This window comes from Lycium barbarum, chromosome 2 (assembly GCF_019175385.1).
Source record: "Lycium barbarum isolate Lr01 chromosome 2, ASM1917538v2, whole genome shotgun sequence".
NCBI classification, from domain to species: domain Eukaryota; kingdom Viridiplantae; phylum Streptophyta; class Magnoliopsida; order Solanales; family Solanaceae; genus Lycium; species Lycium barbarum.
Genome location: NC_083338.1, coordinates 153,254,063 through 153,274,014, shown reverse-complemented (window position 1 = coordinate 153,274,014; position 19,952 = coordinate 153,254,063). Strand labels below are relative to the sequence as shown.

Here is a 19,952-nt window from a genome sequence, read left to right as displayed (position 1 = left end):
AGGCCACAATTAGATATATATACACTAGCAATACATGCCCGTGCGATGCACGGGCCGAACATGTCTATTCACTTTAATTAGTCAGTCTTTAAGATTTGTATTTTGAATATAACTTTTAAAAACATTTTAATTGTTATTATATATACAAAACGTATTTTGTGTACCATCACTTTAGTTGTAATTAAAAGTCTTTGAGATGGAAAGAGTCAGACTTTTTTTATCATTATCATGACAATTAAAGTTGTTCATTGATGTAAAAGAAAATTAGTAAAAATATGAGGGAAAATTAATATTTTGATTCTAAATTTTTTCTGTTAAATTCTTTAATATTTTATATGTATACCGACAGGTTGATATCCATTTCGATTAAGTAACTATTCAGATTCAAACATAAAAACCATTTTGTTGTATATATTGGATTAAAATATTTTTATTAAATTAATTAAAAAATATATTATAATTTTTTATATTAATTGTTACAAAGAAATCAAAATTAGAAAGATATATGTTATATCATTAATCACCAAATTTTAATTCTGAAATGAAAATATAAAGTAATACATTTTATAAATGTAAAGAATCAATAATCAGATACTGCAAAGGAGAGTAAATAAGTAAAATATTGACAATGAAGGAAAATGGGGATAAATGTCACTCCCTCCCTTTACTTTTACTTGTCGATGTTAACATATCAAGGGAAAAAAATTCTTCTTCTTATTTTACCCTTCACATTAATTATTCATTTTCAAATCATTTTCTGATGCTATTGAGACTATATACCAATAAATATGGATATTATGGTAAAATATATACTTGATTTATTAAATTTCAAAGAACGTGAAAAGTCAAAAGTGAACAAGTTATGTGTATGAGCATTAAAATAACTTTTGGTGCAAATTTGCATTGCTATTATTCGTCCTCTCTTCACGTTTAAAGTATTGACAAAGAAAGAAAAAGGGATAATAGAAATAGAAAAGAAGATAAATATAGAATAGAAAAATAGACATATATTTTTAGTAATGTGACCAAGTAATATGGACGAAGGGAGTACTTCATTTTTATTAATTCTTAAATAACGTAAAAAGTCAAGTATAGTAATGTGGTCAAGTAATATGGGACGGAAGGATTACTTCATTTATTAATTCTTAAATAATGTGAAAAGTAAAAAATGAACAAGTAAAAGTGCATGGAGGAAATAAATATATGTCGGAGATTTAAAATAGAAGTGCACACGTGTATACATGAGAAGATAATAAATATTCAGTACTATGACATATATCCACGTGAGATTTATTAATTGTCAAAGAATGTGAAAACTCAAAAATGAATAAATTAAAGTGCATGGAGGAAATAAATTTGTGTAGGAGAATTAAAATTGAATTGCATATGTCTACACATGAGAAGAGAATAAATATTTAGCTAGAACACGAAAATCAAAAGTGAACAAGTAAAAGTGCACGGAGGAAATAAATGTGTCGGAGAATTAAATTTAAAGTGCATACGTCTATACATGAGAATGAAATTAATTATTAAGTACTATGACACATGTCTACGTTAATATGGACAAATGGAGTACTTCATTTTTATTAATTCTTAAAGAACGTGAATAGTCAAGTATAGTAATGTGGCCAAATAATATTGGACGGAAGGAGTGCTTCATTTATTAATTTTAAATATCGTGAAAAGTCAAAATGAACAAGTAAAAGTGCTCGGAGGAAATAAATATGTGTCGGAAAATTAAAATAGAAGTGCACACGTGTATACATGAGAAGAGAATAAATATTCAGTACTATGACATATATTCACGTGATATTTATTAATTCTCAAAGAATGTGAAAAGTTAAAAGTGAACAAATTAAAGTGCATGAAGGAAATAAATTTGTGTAGGAGAATTAAAATTGAACTGCATATGTCTATACATGAGAAGAGAATAAATATTCAGCTAGAACACGAAAAGTCAAAAGTGGACAAGTAAAAGTGCACGGAGGATTAAATTTAAAGTGCATACGTCTATACATGAGAAGGGAATAAATATTAAGTACTATGAATATAAAAATAGTTGGATAAAGTGTACAAATTATATAGCTCATGGTACAAGAATTTAATGCGAGTACAATTCGTGAAGCAATGGGTACAAGGAGGTACTACTGTGTTCATCCCTCCATGACACTTATTATTTTTCGGTACTATGTCATATATCCACGTGGGATTTATTAATTCTCAAAGAATGTGAAAAGTCAAAAGTGAACAAATTAAAGTGCATAGAGGAAATAAATTTGTATAGGAGAATTAAAATTGAATTGCATATGTCTATACATGAGAAGAGAATAAATATTCAGCTAGAACACGAAAAGTCAAAAGTGAACAAGTAAGAGTGCACGGAAGAAATAAATATGTCGGAGAATTAAATTTAAAGGACATACGTCTATACATGAGAAGGGAATAAATATTAAGTACTATGACACATGTCTACATGGAATATAAAAATAGTTGGATAAAGTGTACAAATTATAAAGCTCATGGTACAAGAATTTAATGCGGGTACAATTCGTGAAGCAGTGGGTACAAGGAGGGATTGTTGTGTTCGTCCCTCCAAGGCACTTATTATATATACTAGCAAACCATGCCCGTGCGTGCACGAGGCCAACATGATTAATTTGGTTACTCAATTTAGTTAGTCTTTATGGTTTATATATTTTGCAAAGGATACCACAATTCTCCATATTTCTTTTCTTTTCGTCTTATTTTTCCCCTTAATTTCTCAATTGATGTTAAAATTTGGCTTATTTTGGTTATGTCCGCATCTTTTTATATTAGTAAGTTGACAATTCAAATATCCTACATGTTAAATTTATAATCACAAGATTCAAAGGATATTTTATTAAATTATACACATTTTTAATTTAGAACCACAAGATAGTCTATCTTTATTTCTTAGACTCCGTGTCTAGTCAAATGTATACACTTAAATTGAGACAGAGGGAGTATATGCTAAATGAAGGAAATGAAAGGACAATTGAGACACTGCGGACACGTGGGGACTTAAAAAGTAAACGCATAAGAGGTAGTATTATATTAATGTTAAATTTCTGAAATATACACATGTTAGTCCTGACTTAGAGTACAATTTCAGTTGCTTTTTGTACAACTTATTGTTGCTATGTTCGTCCACTTGGGCGTTTGTTTTAAAAAAAAAATAAAAAAAAATTGTCTGATTTTGGTTATGTCCTCCTCTTTTTATATTTAGTAAGTTGACAATTCATATATCCTACATGTCAAGTTTATAATCACAAGATTCAAAGGATATTTTATTATATTACACACATTTTTAATTTAGAACCACAAGATTTAAAAGTCTAACTTTATTTTTTAAACTCCATGTCTAGTCAAATGTAGACACTTAAATTGAGACAGAGGGAGTACATGCCAAATGAAAGGACAATTAAGACACTGCGGACCTGTGGAAACTTAAAAAGTAAACACACAAGAGGTAGAATTAATGTTCAACTTCTGAAATGTACACATGTTAGTCCCTGCTTAGAGCACAATTTTAGTTGCTTTTTGTACAACTTATTGTTGTTGTGTTAGTCCACCTTGACGTTTATATATAAGAAGAAGAAAAATATAAAATAGAAAAATAGACATATATTTTTAGTAATGTGGCCAAGTAATATGGGATGAAGGGAGTACTTCATTTTTATTAATTCTTAAAGAACGTGAAAAGTCAAGTATAGTAATGTGGCTAAGTAATATGAGACGAAAGGAGTACTCCATTTATTAATTATTAAAGAACGTGAAAAGTCAAGTAATGTGACCAAGTAATATGAGACGGATGGAGTACTTCATTTATTAATTTTTAAATAACGTGAAAAGTCAAAAGTGAACAAGTAAAAGTGCGCGGAGGAAATAAATATGTGTCGAAGAATTAAAATTGAAGTGCATATATGTATACATGAGATGAGAATAAATATTCAGCAAGAACGTGAAAAGTCAAAAGTGAACAAGTAAAAGTGCACGGAGAAAATAAATATGTGTCGGCGAATTAAAATTGAAGTGCATACGTGTATACATGAGAAGAAAATAAATATTCAGTACTATGACATATATCCACGAAGGATTTATTAATTATTAAAGAATGTAAAAAGTCAAAAGTGAATAAGTAAAAGTGTACGGAAGAAATAAATTTGTGTCGGAGAATTACTATAAAATTATTATTTTCGACACACTTCATATACTCATTATTATAGTCATGTGATATGATACTGGTCTGTAGCCTTTTTTAGAACCCACATAATATTATTTTCAATCACCGTCATCACACTTTTAAGTCCGAACTCATTTCAGGACTCCATCTGCTTATACGACGAGCTCTTTATTTGCATACTTGCATATGACCAAAATTCTCCGGGGCTTAGGTCTACTTTCATACGTCGTGCAGTTCAAACCATAGCCCGAAAGCCCGGGATATTACAACGATGAAACTTATGCTCTCCGATTCGCTTAACCTCTAACCTTCACGACACTTACTTATCTCCTGTTAAACATAGCATAAATATTTATACCTCAAAAATAATCTTGTCCTTGAACTTATGTCGATTAACTTACGACAAATCCAACGAACATAATGGGATAAAACACTTTTTTTAGAGAAAAAAATAGTTTTTTGGGATATTTGAGGTATGTGGCCAATTAGTAAAACTGCTTTTAAGTAGAAGCAGAAATTTTCTGCTTCTACTTAAAAGCAGTAGCATAAATACATATTACCAAGTATATCCCTCATTAATCCACTATTTTTAATTATTTATTTTACGAAGTATAAAGTTAGCTTTCACGTATGTAATGGACTTTTATAATTTGTGGAATGATTTTATATTTTATTTTGGTTGTAGATTTTTAGTATATTTAAATCTTCGTGTTGATATTATAGAAATGTTTAATATATTTTTTTGATTCATATATGTATTATATTAATTAAAAAATTTAATATGTATTTTTAAAATTTTAATTAAATAAAGTCAAAATTTAATTAAGATCTTTCAATATTCTAGTTCTAGAAAGAATAAAAGCATAAACCTCCTGGAGATAGCGATGCAGACATGAGGTGTGAATTTTCATAAATACAACTAGTAATTGAATAATTTAAAATTAATGCAAAAGTATTTTATAAAGTTAAAAATTACGATTAGTGCATTAAAAATTGAAAGAAAGAAAGAAAGGAGATAACAACTATCGTGGCTTAATTGAAACTGAAAATTGAACAGTCCAAGAATGAACGAACGTGGGCTCCAGTGATGGGGAGATGTTTATAGCAAGAGCCCTGTGACCAGGCGCGGACTCACCTTCATGAGTGAGGGGACACGTGCTCATGTAATTTCGACAAAATTTTTATATACATATATTTATATATTTTGAAAAATTATCATATATTTTAAAAGAATTTCTAAAATTTTAGTATAATCTTATAACATTTTTAAATTTGGGATTTTGTAAGGTCTTGAAAAGTCAGGTTTGTTTTTCAAATGTAAACGCGTCGAGTTCAAATATGAGTTGATGATATACTTTTGTTATATTTGTATCAAATTAATTATATTTGATAATATTGAAGTTTGTACTTTGCTATTATAATGATAAGTTTTTTAAGAATCGCACGACTAATTAGCGAATCCTAGATCCTCCTCTGCCTGTGACCAAAGGCGTGACGGAGCTACAAATATTGAATAAGCTATGTTTGGCTCATCCTAATTTTATCCAAAACTTCTACGCTTCGTCATCCGGAGAGCGACTAGCAATTGAAAAATACGTATTGCTGCTTTAATTGCAGAGATAGCAGATTCCTCACGGTCCTTGCAATTCTAAAGAAAGAAAAGAGATAGCAGATTCCTCACGGTCCTTGTGTCCACTTTAATAAACTATATATATGTAAAGATTCTGATCATGTAGCTTGTTTTTTGTAATAGAATTAGCCAGAATATAGCATGAATTATCTACGGCGGGAGAGAGAGCTTAGATGGAGGGATGCGGATGAGGAGTTGAGGACAAAGCGCCAATTAAGTCCCTGTCCACAGTCCACCACTCCACCTCGGTGCCTTAACACTGCTGTTACGTGTCCCCCAAGCTTCTCTCAATTTGACATGAATGCAAAGTTAGGCCCCACTAGCTTCTACTACTTTCTTGCCTTACATTCAGTGTCATTACCACCTTAATACCTTACACGTCTTTGCCTACGCATTTGTATTTCTATCAATTCCTAATTAATAATGGACACTTGTATAACAATGGTTGGACAAATATATATACACTCAAACCTTTATGTAATTGTCATTATTATAACAATATTTTACTATAACGGTCTGATTTTTTTCGACATTAATTTTTCATGTTATATTTTACTTTTCTATAACAACATTCTACCTATAACAACAATGACACTCATTATAGCGATACACTTTTTGTAAAATTACCTTTCTATAACAGTCATATTTTATAGAAAATATATAATATATACAAAATATCAGAGGTGTATCTAGCATAATAAATGGGGGTTCAATTGAACCCCTAACTTTCGATGCGGAGTATAAATTTATGTATAAGAAATTATGAAAATTCTAATAAATAGTAGATATGAACTCATAACTTTAAAGATATAATGGGTTCAATATAAAAATCTTAAGGTTGAACTCCTAGAATTTAAATTCTGAATTCGCTTATGTAAAGTATTAAAATATTTATATTAATCATTATTAATGTCATGCACACATGGTAAATTTTACACATGATAAATTTTAAGTACAAATATCTAAATTAAAAAAAAAAATTATAGCACAAATTCCATCTCATAACACCAATCAAGCATAGGATCTGTCTTTTGCCAAAAAAAAAAAAAAAAAAAGAAAAAAGCATAGGATGCTACCGCTTATATGGAGTTTGATACAACACGTTCAATCCTTGAAACTTACACTGATGGAGAGATTATTGCACAAGTCATTAGAGTAAAAGAACAAGAGACATCGAATGCAGAAGGTGACAGCAAAAATGATGATGAAAATCCTCAACCTAATGCTACTTGGGATGAAATAGAAGAGTCGTATGTTAAGTTCTTAGACAGAAACTGATGCTATATGTATATTTCTATTTCCGCCCTCAGAAAAATCTCACTTTGGCTCTTTAAAGAGCTGATTGAATTAGATTTGGAGATACGTTAGTAATATTATTGCTTGATTTAAAAAAAGCTTTTAGACAGCTAACCCTTAAGGGAAAGCTATTAAATTCTCTTTTAGTGAAAGGTTGAAAAACAATCTTCTTCAATTCAAGCGTTACATTATCACTAAGAGACTAAAAGTTTCTAAATAATCTACAATTATATAATTTTCCGTCAAAGTTGAAATATTAATTAATTAATTTTAAATACATATGTTCCTTAGATTTTAATTTCTTATCGGTACAATACAACTAGTTATGAATTTATGAATAATTTATTAGTATTTTCAATTTTTATTAATAAATATGAAAATCAATTGAGATTTTAGAATTAACAAGTAGTATTTGTTTTTGTTTATAACATAAAGAGTATAGAAAAATAACTTTTGCATATTTTTGTTTATAACAGCTAAATAAAATCTCACCATGAAATGTCAATATACATACATAATAACGCTTCACTATATCAGTCATAAGATTTCCGAACAAATGCTGCCAGAGAGGTTTGGTTATATCTCAAAACTACCACTATTACTGGTCTGTATTTCTGATGATACAATATTAAACGAGTAATCCAGCGGGTGAGCTGCTTGTTAATTACGAGCGCAATAATTAACCGAACTCTTACCATGTCTTGTAATCTAGACTTCCTTTTCTAAGTTGCGCCTGCGCATCCACTGTCGAGGCGGTCAAACGGTTAAGTAGCACGTGCGCATCCAGGCTTGCTTTTTTTTTTTTTTTTTTTTTTTTCGCTTCATGCCAAAGCCGTTTGCCGCCACACGGACGTGTCTCTTTCTTCACTCGCTCAATACCTCATCATTCAATACCTTCAAAAAGACTATTTATGCCATTGAGGACACCTTAGTTCAATAATTCATCAATAACATTGCCCCAAATTCTAGCTACTGAATTGTACCAAGACCCATAATATCCATAAGGGCAAATATAGAATTAAGAGGTAAAACTAGAAATGTACAAATATCCTTCTCAACCACAATATATACATCACTAAATTTCCAACTAGGTATATCATTTTTTTTCCTCCTTTGTTCCTGTATTCTTTAATTACGTACAGCTGCAAGTAAATTACTACCATATATAAAAGGATTCAGTAAAACATCCTATATATACATGCATAACATAAATAGCTAGCTAGTGGCATCATACTCCTAGTTTGTCCTGTATACCTATTAATGCACATGCTTGTATGTATAATTAGGAACTATGTATATGTGACGGAGCTCTGTTTTACTGTGCGTATCAAAAAGGGGCACGGTGGGGAATGCCCTTCCTCCTGCTTGAATTCCTGTGGTTGTAGATAGGAGGCGTATCTGGAGACATACTGTATATCATCTGCAAATGACCTTCTTCATCTCCAGCAGAATTATTAGAGCCCCACGATTTCTCATCGGAGCATGCATGTCCTGGATCAATATTCAGATGACGAAACCCAAACATTACTCTGTCTCTGCGTTGCTTCTTCTTAGGGGTAGATGATTCATCCGAATATTCTAAGCCTTGATTACTCTTCACCTTCACTGTAAATGTCAACTCTTCATCGCCTCGCTTTATACCATTCAGCTGCATGCCCCATCCAATATCACATTAATCAGTTAGGCATCACCATTTGTAATTGAAACATTCTAAGTCTAACCAAGCAAAAATAATTACCCCCACTCAGATCGATAACAGGAAAGAGACTAAAATAACGTTCTTAATTGAACCAAAATGCTCGACCAAATTAGGGTAAAAACTGAATATAGAATTATCTCGACATACCTGTGAAAAAGAAACTGTACTTGGAAAACAAAGTTAGTGAAGCACCAAAAGTCTAGGATGAGGTAATATGAAACAGGGAAAACAGAAACCACGATTGCTTCACATTAAACGTTCCAGATTCCTGATAAATGTCAGATTGAATGAGCAAGTAATATTGTCCATATTTTTGTTAACATCTATCTATGAGAATGCTTTATCCTCCTTACCAAAATAAAAATAAAAATAAAAAAGCAGTAGATTGAGGAAAAGATTAGACCTTGCAGCCGAGGGAGCAGAATCTGAAAGAGTCAAGTAGGCTGCGGCCACAGATTTCACAAGTATTGGTAACACTCTTTCCAGGTCTGGGCTGCGGCCGCTCATTCAGAAATACAATCTTTGCGCTATTTATAATGTATGTCTGAATGCAAGATATGTCGATGTATCTCTGAATTTCATTCACCCTCACCACATTATGGTAGGACGATCTTCGTATCTACACAAGAATAGAGGGTTAATTACAACTACTGCCACATTAAAGATTGTACTTACAACTTAACAGTAACTACTGACTTGAACAAGACGATGGTCTTTGTGATTGGCCAAGCAGTAAGAGCAGAGAGCACTTCCCATGCAGTCCAAGCAATACATGTTGCATTCGCTCTTGTTTGAATCCCCATGAACTTCGCAAGTATTGAAGTAGTTAGCCTTGAGCATCGGCTCCAACCATGCCGGTCCAAATTCATCGCCCCTCATTCGAACCACTTGACTCACCTATTAATTGGACACCAAAACAATTACAAGTAAGTAGTGAATCTTGAAAATAGAAAGAGTGGGAACCAATTTGAGACTAGAGAACCCAAATGCACCCATTATCAGTAGTACTCAACTAAGAAATCAAATAAATACAGAGGATTACAGAGCACAGCACACAATAAGCGCTGCATATGCACACACCGTTTAAACCAGCGGCGGTTGAAAATGAAGATTACCATCATAATTCGATACTAATAATCCTATATAGTGGTGATTCTCCAAGCTCCAATTAATCGAAGGAAGAATGTATGTATCAGAATAAAGCTAGTTCCAAGAAAATGTGAAATTAGAAGAAGTAGAAAGAAAAAGGGTAAACAGAGGGGTAGGGAAAAACCTTGAGCAGCAGATGGATAAGACCATAAGAAAAAGGATGAACAAAAACGTCTCAAGGAGAAGAAGAAGAAGTAGTTTTGATGCGTCAGTTTGTGTAATAACGAAATGAAAGGTAGAGACGGTGAGGGAAGAGGGAAAGACTAGAACGAAAGCGACTGAAAGACATTTCTAAGGCGGTTACTAATTGCTTATTATTCTTTTCGGCCACTATTCCCTTTTATTAATCACCAAGTAATATTCAGCACTATTATTTTAAACTGAAATTAAAAAATGAAAAGGATAATGATCGCGTCATACAAAAAAAAGAAAAAGAAAAAAGGATAGTGATATCATAGCATCATCTGTGTATATTTCTCCCATAATAAATGAACTGTTATGAAATATATTATGGATGTCCAATACACAAATATAATGCTTCTCCTCCACCATCTTAATGGTTCCTCTATTTTCCTCCACCATCTTAATGGTTCCTCCATTTTCTCATATATTGAATGCATATGTAGCACTATAAATAGAGGCATAAGTTTTCATATGAAATACACTTGTAACACATTTTGGAAGAATAGTAAAAATCTCTCATCTTTTGTCATTCTATTTCTATGGTTTTCATCCTTTAATATTGTGACTCTTTTAGCTTCATTTTATAACACGTTATCAGCACGAGACTCTAATTTTTTATTGGAGTTTAATTCATATTACAATTACCGGGTTTGAGAGCTTGACGGTACTGGAAATAAAGTGAACGATTCATAGTGAACGCAGTCAAGCATGCTTACAATTTTTCATGAGGTGCTGAGGTAAGTGATGCCTTAAACTAATAGGCTAACCAATCCCTTCTGGACTTGATTGGATTCTTTATTAGTCCGTTTACTCTGTATCGTTTAATCATATGTACGTGCACCATACATGACATGAAATATTAAAAGAAGTACTGAAATTTTGGTAGAGTTTATAAATATATATATATATATATGACCATCAGCAGTGATAAATATTTTGGAGGCTTACTGTGACTATAATGGAGAATATGTTAAAAAAATTCTCTACGTTATATATGTGTTTCGATTTGCTCCTGAAGTAGCAATATCGTAAAAGGGTACTAAGCTATCATTATTTGATATGCTTAAGACACGTTCAGATATGCTCTTGATAGATATCACAAATACAAATACATTCCCTGAAGAGAATGTGACAATATTTAGTAAAGACTATAAATACAGACGTGCTCTAAGTAGTGAGAATATCATGTCTCACCTCCAGAAGAGGTAGAATAATTGAGAAGAAATATCTGAATATTGTATTTTTTAATCCTGAAGCAGTAAACATTTGAAATTTACTCATGAAGTAGTAAAAAAATACTTAAATTTACTTCCGAAGTAATAGAACTTTAAAATTTACTCCTGTCGTAGTAAAACGTTAAAAATTATTCTTGAAGTAATTAGATTTTGAACTTTACTCTCAAAATAATAAGGTTTTGAACTTTATGTCACGACCCAACCCCGTAGGCCGTGACTAGTGCTCGAGTTGGGCATCCTAACACACTTATCCAAATTGAATCACATACAGATAGCGTACACGGGCACAAATATCACACGCTGCCACAAATCATATCAAACTGACTTAGACATATTTCAAACGCAACCATATATATATATATATATATATATATATATATATATATATATATATATATATCAAAAAGCCGGCAAGGCTGTCAAATGTATCAAAAGCCGACAAGGCTATCAAATGGCACAACGGCCCAAAACACATATACGAATGCACGCCGACAAGGCTGCCATAACGAATGGGATCATACCAAACACACCCGTACAGGAGTAGGCACACACACCCACAAATACGTCTACAGACCTCTAAAGAGACCAAACGAATCATATGGCGGGACAGGGCCCCGCCGTACCCCTGAACAAATATATACATATGTGACGAACGAACATATATACCAAAATGTAGGCTCCGAAATGAGAGAAGCACTCCAAATAGCAGAAGAGGGTGTCCTAAACTGGTAGATCACCAAACTGTGCGTCTATACCTGCGGGCATGAAACGCAGCCCCCCGAAGAAAGGGGGTCAGTACGAAATATGTACTGAGTATGCAAAGCAGAATGTACAGAAACAAATCTAAGGCATAAACGAAATAGTAGTACAGAACATAAGTAAAAATCCAACATATCAAAATGTTTACTTTCAAAATATAAGTCATGCATAAGGTACAGAAGAATATGGTCGCCCGCCCGTCAATGGCGCCATAACACAGCATAACACCAGAAAGTTTCAAATCTCCGTATCCCCGTCACATATCACAACACAGCATAACGCCATACACATCATAACACCAAATATAAGTGGAACCCGACCCTCATTAGCGAGTAGCTCGGAGAATCATAAACACAGCATAACACCGGAGTATATCAAAGTGCGCACGATAACAGAACCGGCCCGGGAACCGGCAAAAGATATAACAGAACGCACGAGCAGAGTCATGAGTAACCATATGCATAAAATCATTATCATAGACTCAAATATAAGTAAATGACCATGCCTGAAATTCGAAATGATAATCATACCAAATTCTTTCAAAAGTCGTCTGAATTACATAAAGGAAAGTCGCGGGACCCACGGACGGGTATTGACCCGAGTCGGGCCCGCCTATGGAAAACATACTTATCATACGCCATGCAAACTCCTACGAAGATATCAGAGCAATCCGAGCCTTTATGCGAAAGATATGGCATTCAAAAATTACGAAATTCATTAAAGTGAAACCTTTTTGTACAAAGTTTGGAAATCACTTCTTTCAAAAACATAATGGTTCATATTTCATCAAATCATACATAAGAGTGCCAAGGAATATATATAGATCATATCATGCTCGGATTTCGGATTTGGAATTTCCTTAAGGCTCTAATCTAGCCTATGTAAACTAAGGCATGCCAAGAAAAGAAGGTTGCTTTACATACCTCGAACGTACTTCCAAGCTAGCCAATCTAAAGCTACTCCAAATCTACGCCTCGGGCTCCCCAAGGTTTACAAAATGTGCCAATGAATATCCAATATTAACCATAGGCACTTAAGCAATTATTTATTCCAACTAACTCTAAATTCTACAGAAAATTCAGCAGCACTTCCCCTGTAAATAGGCCATCCCGAGAATTTATCTCTCTTAAAAATCAACAACAACAACCACAATAACCAACCTAGCAACATCAATAAATAAATTCGGAAGGCAAAATAACATTAATAGCTCTCTTTTTCATCATTCGACAACTTTCCAAATATTCAATTCAACGGCTTACATTCAAGCCACAATATCGCTTACACATTTAATTATCAACCCGAATCTTTACCAACAATATTCTAGGACATTCTAAACAATTCACAATTTTTCTCCCAATTGGCCGAAAACAACCCTTTGGCCGAGAGCAGCCCTCTTTTTATTTTCCTCATTTTCAAGTCATGTTTTGTCTCAACAATCCACAATCCAACAACATCAACACTTATTACAAAACGCACAATAACATGAATAGTCCTCTTTCCTACATAGTTCAACAACTTCCATTCCAACTTCACATTACCAAACTAATGTCAACATTTTCCATATCCATTAACTAATCCAAGATTATTCAAACATATTTCCAATAACATTACAAACAATATTCATGAATTCAAGTATTCCCGCCAATCCCATATTCCATCCGAAACTCCTACAAACGCGACAAAACTACTAAATCGCATTGTCTTCTTCCAAATTCAACAACAACAACATTAATTCACATTCTAGAATCTTACTTTCATAACTATATAAAATCTACATTAAATTCACATAATTTCCCATAACAACCCACAACCATTTTCAATACCAACTTGATTCATTAAACTCTTATTTACATCACAAACACCACAACAACACAACTAACAAACTAGATGGAATTTACTTCATCTCCTCTCTTCATCAACATGGCACCCGGCCACACACTACTTCACACACACACACGGCTAGGCACATACACATCACAACTCCATAATTCTCATCTAATTCCAATCCTTACAACATATATACTTATTCCATATCACAAAAGAATAGAAATCTTACCTTTTTCTTCAAACTTCCACTTGATAAAAAAAGTACTTTCTTGCCTTAAAAATTATACCATGTTGAAGAGCATCCTTGAGTTAGTAATATTGCTAGAAATTATGATTTTGGATCAAGCTTCATGGACTTGGAATTTTTATTTTTTTATTTTTGGAGGGGGCCGAACCCCCCCTTGTTTTCTTGCTCTTGCTTTCTTTTGTTCTTTGCTTCAAGAATGTTCTTAGTTGAAAATGAAGACTTAGCCCCTTTTTATTATTAATCACATGACTAATTTAAACGGGCTTGGGTCCTTTATTAAGGACCATGGCCGGCCACCTCCTCACTTGGGCCTGATTTTTTTCTCTTCATTTTTTTGGGCCAACCCGGTTGGTCCCGAGTTGGGCCTAGCCCACTGTCCTGTCGACCTTAAAACGTCCATATCTCCTTGTACCGACGTCACCTGGGGACCCACGACCTATGGTTGGAAAGATAATTCAATTATCTACAACTTCTATTTCTTGGTATTTTTCCAAATTCCAAACTTATAATACCGTTTTTTTCCCCCAAAGTCAGGTCACCCGAAAATGTTTTCTTAAAAATATTCGTTTGGAGGACTTCCACTTTGATTTGGCCCAAGGGTCCTTCATGAGTTGTGTTTAACTTCACATATGTGATTCATATACTTTGTCATATGTCCCAAAACAAATCTTGACGTGTGGGCCCCACCTCAGCTTACAATTAATCCGACGTTCAAAAATACGGGATATAACATTCTCCCCACCTTTAGAACATTCGTCCTCGAATGTTAAATTATTCTTATAGGGTCTTGTAAGCATTTTGGGGAAGGTTCCTCATATGGACAGCACATATAACTTATTCATTAACCAATATAACCAGTTACGGGATTTAAATTACCCGTACGCATAGGAAACATGTGAGGGTACTTCTTCTTCATTTCCTCTTCAGCTTCCCAGGTCATCTCCTCTCTGTTATTGTTTGGCCACAACCTTTCTAACCGAAACCACGTATTTGGCGCATAACTTTTTCTTTCACATTACATTCCAATTCTTTTTTGCAAATAATTTCGTGCTTTGCCCGTCTACTCTTTTTAAATCCTCAATATTTGCCTTCGTCTATATATTTAATTCTAAACAGCCCACCAATTTAAATTTTTATTCCACAAATGTCATCTCCAATTAGTCGATGAGAACCGATAAAATATTACTGTAAGGCCTTCTCCAACTACTAGCAGAGGAAACTGGAGTCCGACAAACATCGCAGAACTTCTTAGTACTTAATTCACATAATTATCTCCATATATATATGAGTTGTGAGCGAACCATTAGATTCCCAACTACTTGTCATACGCTTGTATTTTTCCAATAAGGTGAAACTTAACCGCTGGACATTTTTGCCCTCAGCATAGGCTTTTCTAAAGCAAAGTGTGATTGGAACGTATTCTGGTCCGTTTAAATGAATCACGAATTTGCTGGTCATATATACTTTCTTGAAATAAAATTTTCCAAGTAAGAATGGTGCCTCTTACGGATGACATGGAGGGTATCTCTTAAAACTTCAATCCTACGTAATAAATTCACCCTATCGGTATCGACTTTCAAGACATATCATGAACTTATATTTCCCTTTTTTTTTCTATTTCTGGGAAAATTTGGGCAGAGTTTCCTCTGTACTTCTTACTATCCCAAAACCTGCACGCAGGAAATGCCAACAATGCCTCACAGGGCCAACATATATACGTATATATCATATTGTATCATAGCCACACAGGGCTAACAATTTCAAGTAAAAGTATAAAGATGTCGAGACTTACCTCACATGTCCAACTCAAACTGCACCTGTTACACTTTCCTGTTTACCTTCCCTTTCAATCTTCAACTTTACATTTCAATCGTACTTCAAATACCTTACCGAACATACATATTTCATACCATTGCTTACCTGTGTATTGTGTAGCTTCCAATATCATCAGCCAGTCTCTTATGTCGATACCGTTCTCCAGCTGAAATTAAAGGTTAGTAGAAAGGAATTTCATTTCTTATGGCTGGGCTCTATCGCACGATCTAAGATCCAAAGAAAGGTAACACCCTAAATGTCCTGTAGCCTCCTGTTTATAAATGTGGTGCATAATACACCGATAAACAAGACTCTACTAGACACGGCCTGTAGACATTCCGAGGACAAACCGCTCTGATACCACTTCTGTCACGACCCAACCCTGTAGGCCATGACTAGTGCTGGAGTTGGGCACCCTAACACACTTATCCAAATTGAATCACATACAGATAGCGTACACGGGCACAAATATCACACGCTGCCACAAATTATATCAAACTGACTTAGACATATTTCAAACGCAACCATATATATATATATATATATATATATATATATATATATATATATCAAAAAGCCGGCAAGGCTGTCAAATGTATCAAAAGCCGACAAGGCTATCAAATGGCACAACGGCCCAAAACACATATACGAATGCACGCCGACAAGGCTGCCATAACGAATGGGATCATACCAAACACACCCGTACAGGAGTAGGCACAAACACCCAGAAATACGTCTACAGACCTCTAAACAGACCAAACGAATCATATGGCGGGACAGGGCCCCGCCGTACCCCTGAACAAATATATACATATGTGACGAACGAACATATATACCAAAATGTAGGCTCCGAAATGAGAGGAGCACTCCAAATAGTAGAAGAGGGTGTCCTAAATTGGTAGATCACCAAACTGTGCGTCTGTACCTGCGGGCATGAAACGCAGCCCCCCGAAGAAAGGGGGTCAGTACGAAATATGTACTGAGTATGCAAAGCAGAATGTACAGAAACAAATCTAAGGCATAAACGAAATAGTAGTACAGAACATAAGTAAAAATCTAACATATCAAAATGTTTACTTTCAAAATATAAGTCATGCATAAGGTACAGAAGAATATGGTCGCCCGCCCGTCAATGGCGCCATAACACAGCATAACACCAGAAAGTTTCAAATCTCCGTATCTCCGTCACATATCACAACACAGCATAACGCCATACACATCATAACACCAAATATAAGTGGAACCCGACCCTCATTAGCGAGTAGCTCGGAGAATCATAAACACAGCATAACACCGGAGTATATCAAAGTGCGCACGATAACAGAACCGGCTCGGGAACCGGCGAAAGATATAACAGAACGCACGAGCAGAGTCATGAGTAACCATATGCATAAAATCATTATCATAGACTCAAATATAAGTAAATGACCATGCCTGAAATTCGAAATGATAATCATACCAAATTCTTTCAAAAGTCGTCTGAATTACATAAAGGAAAGTCGCGGGACCCACGGACGGGTATTGACCCGAGTCGGGCCCGCCTATGGAAAACATACTTATCATACACCATGCAAACTCCTACGAAGATATCAGAGCAATCCGAGCCTTTATGCGAAAGATATGACATTCAAAAATTACGAAATTCATTAAAGTGAAACCTTTTTGTACAAAGTTTGGAAATCACTTCTTTCAAAAACATAATGGTTCATATTTCATCAAATCATACATAAGAGTGCCAAGGAATATATATAGATCATATCATGCTCGGATTTCGGATTTGGAATTTCCTTAAGGCTCTAATCTAACCTATGTAAACTAAGGCATGCCAAGAAAAGAAGGTTGCTTTACATACCTCGAACGTACGTCCAATCTAGCCAATCTAAAGCTACTCCAAATCTACGCCTCGGGCTCCCCAAGGTCTACAAAATGTGCCAATGAATATCCAATATTAACCATAGGCACTTAAGCAATTATTTATTCCAACTAACTCTAAATTCTACAGAAAATTCGGTAGCACTTCCCCTGTAAATAGGCCATCCCGAGAATTTATCTCGCTTAAAAATCAACAACAACAACCACAATAACCAACCTAGCAACATCAATAAATAAATTCGGAAGGCAAAATAACATTAATAGCTCTCTTTTTCATCATTCGACAACTTTCCAAATATTCAATTCAACGGCTTACATTCAAGCCACAATATCGCTTACACATTTAATTATCAACCCGAATCTTTACCAACAATATTCTAGGACATTCTAAACAATTCACAATTTTTCTCCCAATTGGCCGAAAACAGCCCTTTGGCCGAGAGCAGCCCTCTTTTTATTTTCCTCATTTTCAAGTCATGTTTTGTCTCAACAATCCATAATCCAACAACATCAACACTTATTACAAAACGCACAATAACATGAATAGTCCTCTTTCCTACATAGTTCAACAACTTCCATTCCAACTTCACATTACCAAACTAATGTCAACATTTTCCATATCCATTAACTAATCCAAGATTATTCAAACATATTTCCAACAACATTACAAACAATATTCATGAATTCAAGTATTCCCGCCAATCCCATATTCCATCCTAAACTCCTACAAACGCGACAAAACTACTAAATCGCATTGTCTTCTTCCAAATTCAACAACAACAACATTAATTCACATTCTAGAATCTTACTTTCATAACTATATAAAATCTACATTAAATTCACATAATTTCCCATAACAACCCACAACCATTTTCAATACCAACTTGATTCATTAAACTCTTATTTACATCACAAACACCACAACAACACAACTAACAAACTAGATGGAATTTAATTCATCTCCTCTCTTCATCAACATGGCACACGGCCACACACTACTTCACACACACACACGGCTAGGCACATACACACCACAACTCCATAATTCTCATCTAATTCCAATCCTTACAACATATATACTTATTCCATATCACAAAAGAATAGAAATCTTACCTTTTTCTTCAAACTTCCACTTGATAAAAAAAGTACTTTCTTGCCTTAAAAATTATACCATGTTGAAGAGCATCCTTGAGTTAGTAATATTGCTAGAAATTATGATTTTGGATCAAGCTTCATGGACTTGGAATTTTTATTTTTTTATTTTTGGAGGGGGCCGAACCCCCCATTGTTTTCTTGCTCTTGCTCTCTTTTGTTCTTTGCTTCAAGAATGTTCTTGGTTGAAAATGAAGACTTAGCCCCTTTTTATTATTAATCACAGGATTAATTTAAATGGGCTTGGGTCCTTTATTAAGGACCATGGCCGGCCACCTCCTCACTTGGGCCTGATTTTTTTCTCTTCATTTTTTTGGGCCAACCCAGTTGGGCCTAGCCCACTGACCTGTCGGCCTTAAAACGTTCATATCTCCTTGTACCGACGTCACCTGGGGACCCACGACCTATGGTTGGAAAGATAATTCAATTATCTACAACTTCTATGTCTTGGTATATTTCCAAATTCCAAACTTATAATACCGTTTTTTCCCCCAAAGCCAGGTCACCCGAAAACGTTTTCTTACAAATATTCGTTTGGAGGACTTCCACTTTGATTTGGCCCAAGGGTCCTTCATGAGTTGTGTTTAACTTCACATATGTGATTCATATACTTTGTCATATGTCCCAAAAAAAATCTTGACGTGTGGGCCCCAAAAAAAATCTTGACGTTTGAGTCCTTGATTCTTATTTGTTTGCCTTCAATTGATAAGATCCCAATCTTACCCATATGTGTCAGTGATTTATCTTAACTAATATATTTGAGTAAGCCAACAAAATGTATGGCTTGTATTTCTACCACGGCCAATTCACCAAATGTGATGTTAGAATCAATTCATAGCTGTGTAATGAAATCATATGCCATGATAAACCAGAAGTTTATCCAC

General features: G+C 34.2%; 1 protein-coding gene across 4 annotated transcripts; it reads right to left on the bottom strand.

Annotated features, from left to right (window-relative positions):
- Positions 1-8,127: 8,127 nt before the first annotated feature.
- On the bottom strand, positions 8,128-10,266 carry LOC132628276 (protein RGF1 INDUCIBLE TRANSCRIPTION FACTOR 1). 4 transcript variants are annotated; one of them, XM_060344063.1, is made up of 5 exons: positions 10,103-10,266; positions 9,945-10,032; positions 9,526-9,726; positions 9,233-9,448; positions 8,128-8,778 (listed from the first exon to the last, which is right to left on the bottom strand). In XM_060344063.1, exons 2-5 carry the CDS (start codon positions 9,948-9,950, stop codon positions 8,458-8,460), a joined length of 744 nt encoding a protein of 247 aa, XP_060200046.1. In that variant the 5' UTR covers positions 9,951-10,032; positions 10,103-10,266; the 3' UTR covers positions 8,128-8,457. The 4 variants fall into 4 exon arrangements, with proteins under 4 accessions (XP_060200046.1, XP_060200049.1, XP_060200047.1 ...); XM_060344066.1 differs by having other exon boundaries at positions 9,910-10,032; positions 10,103-10,263; XM_060344064.1 differs by having other exon boundaries at positions 9,910-10,266.
- Between the last annotated feature and the right edge of the window lie 9,686 nt (positions 10,267-19,952).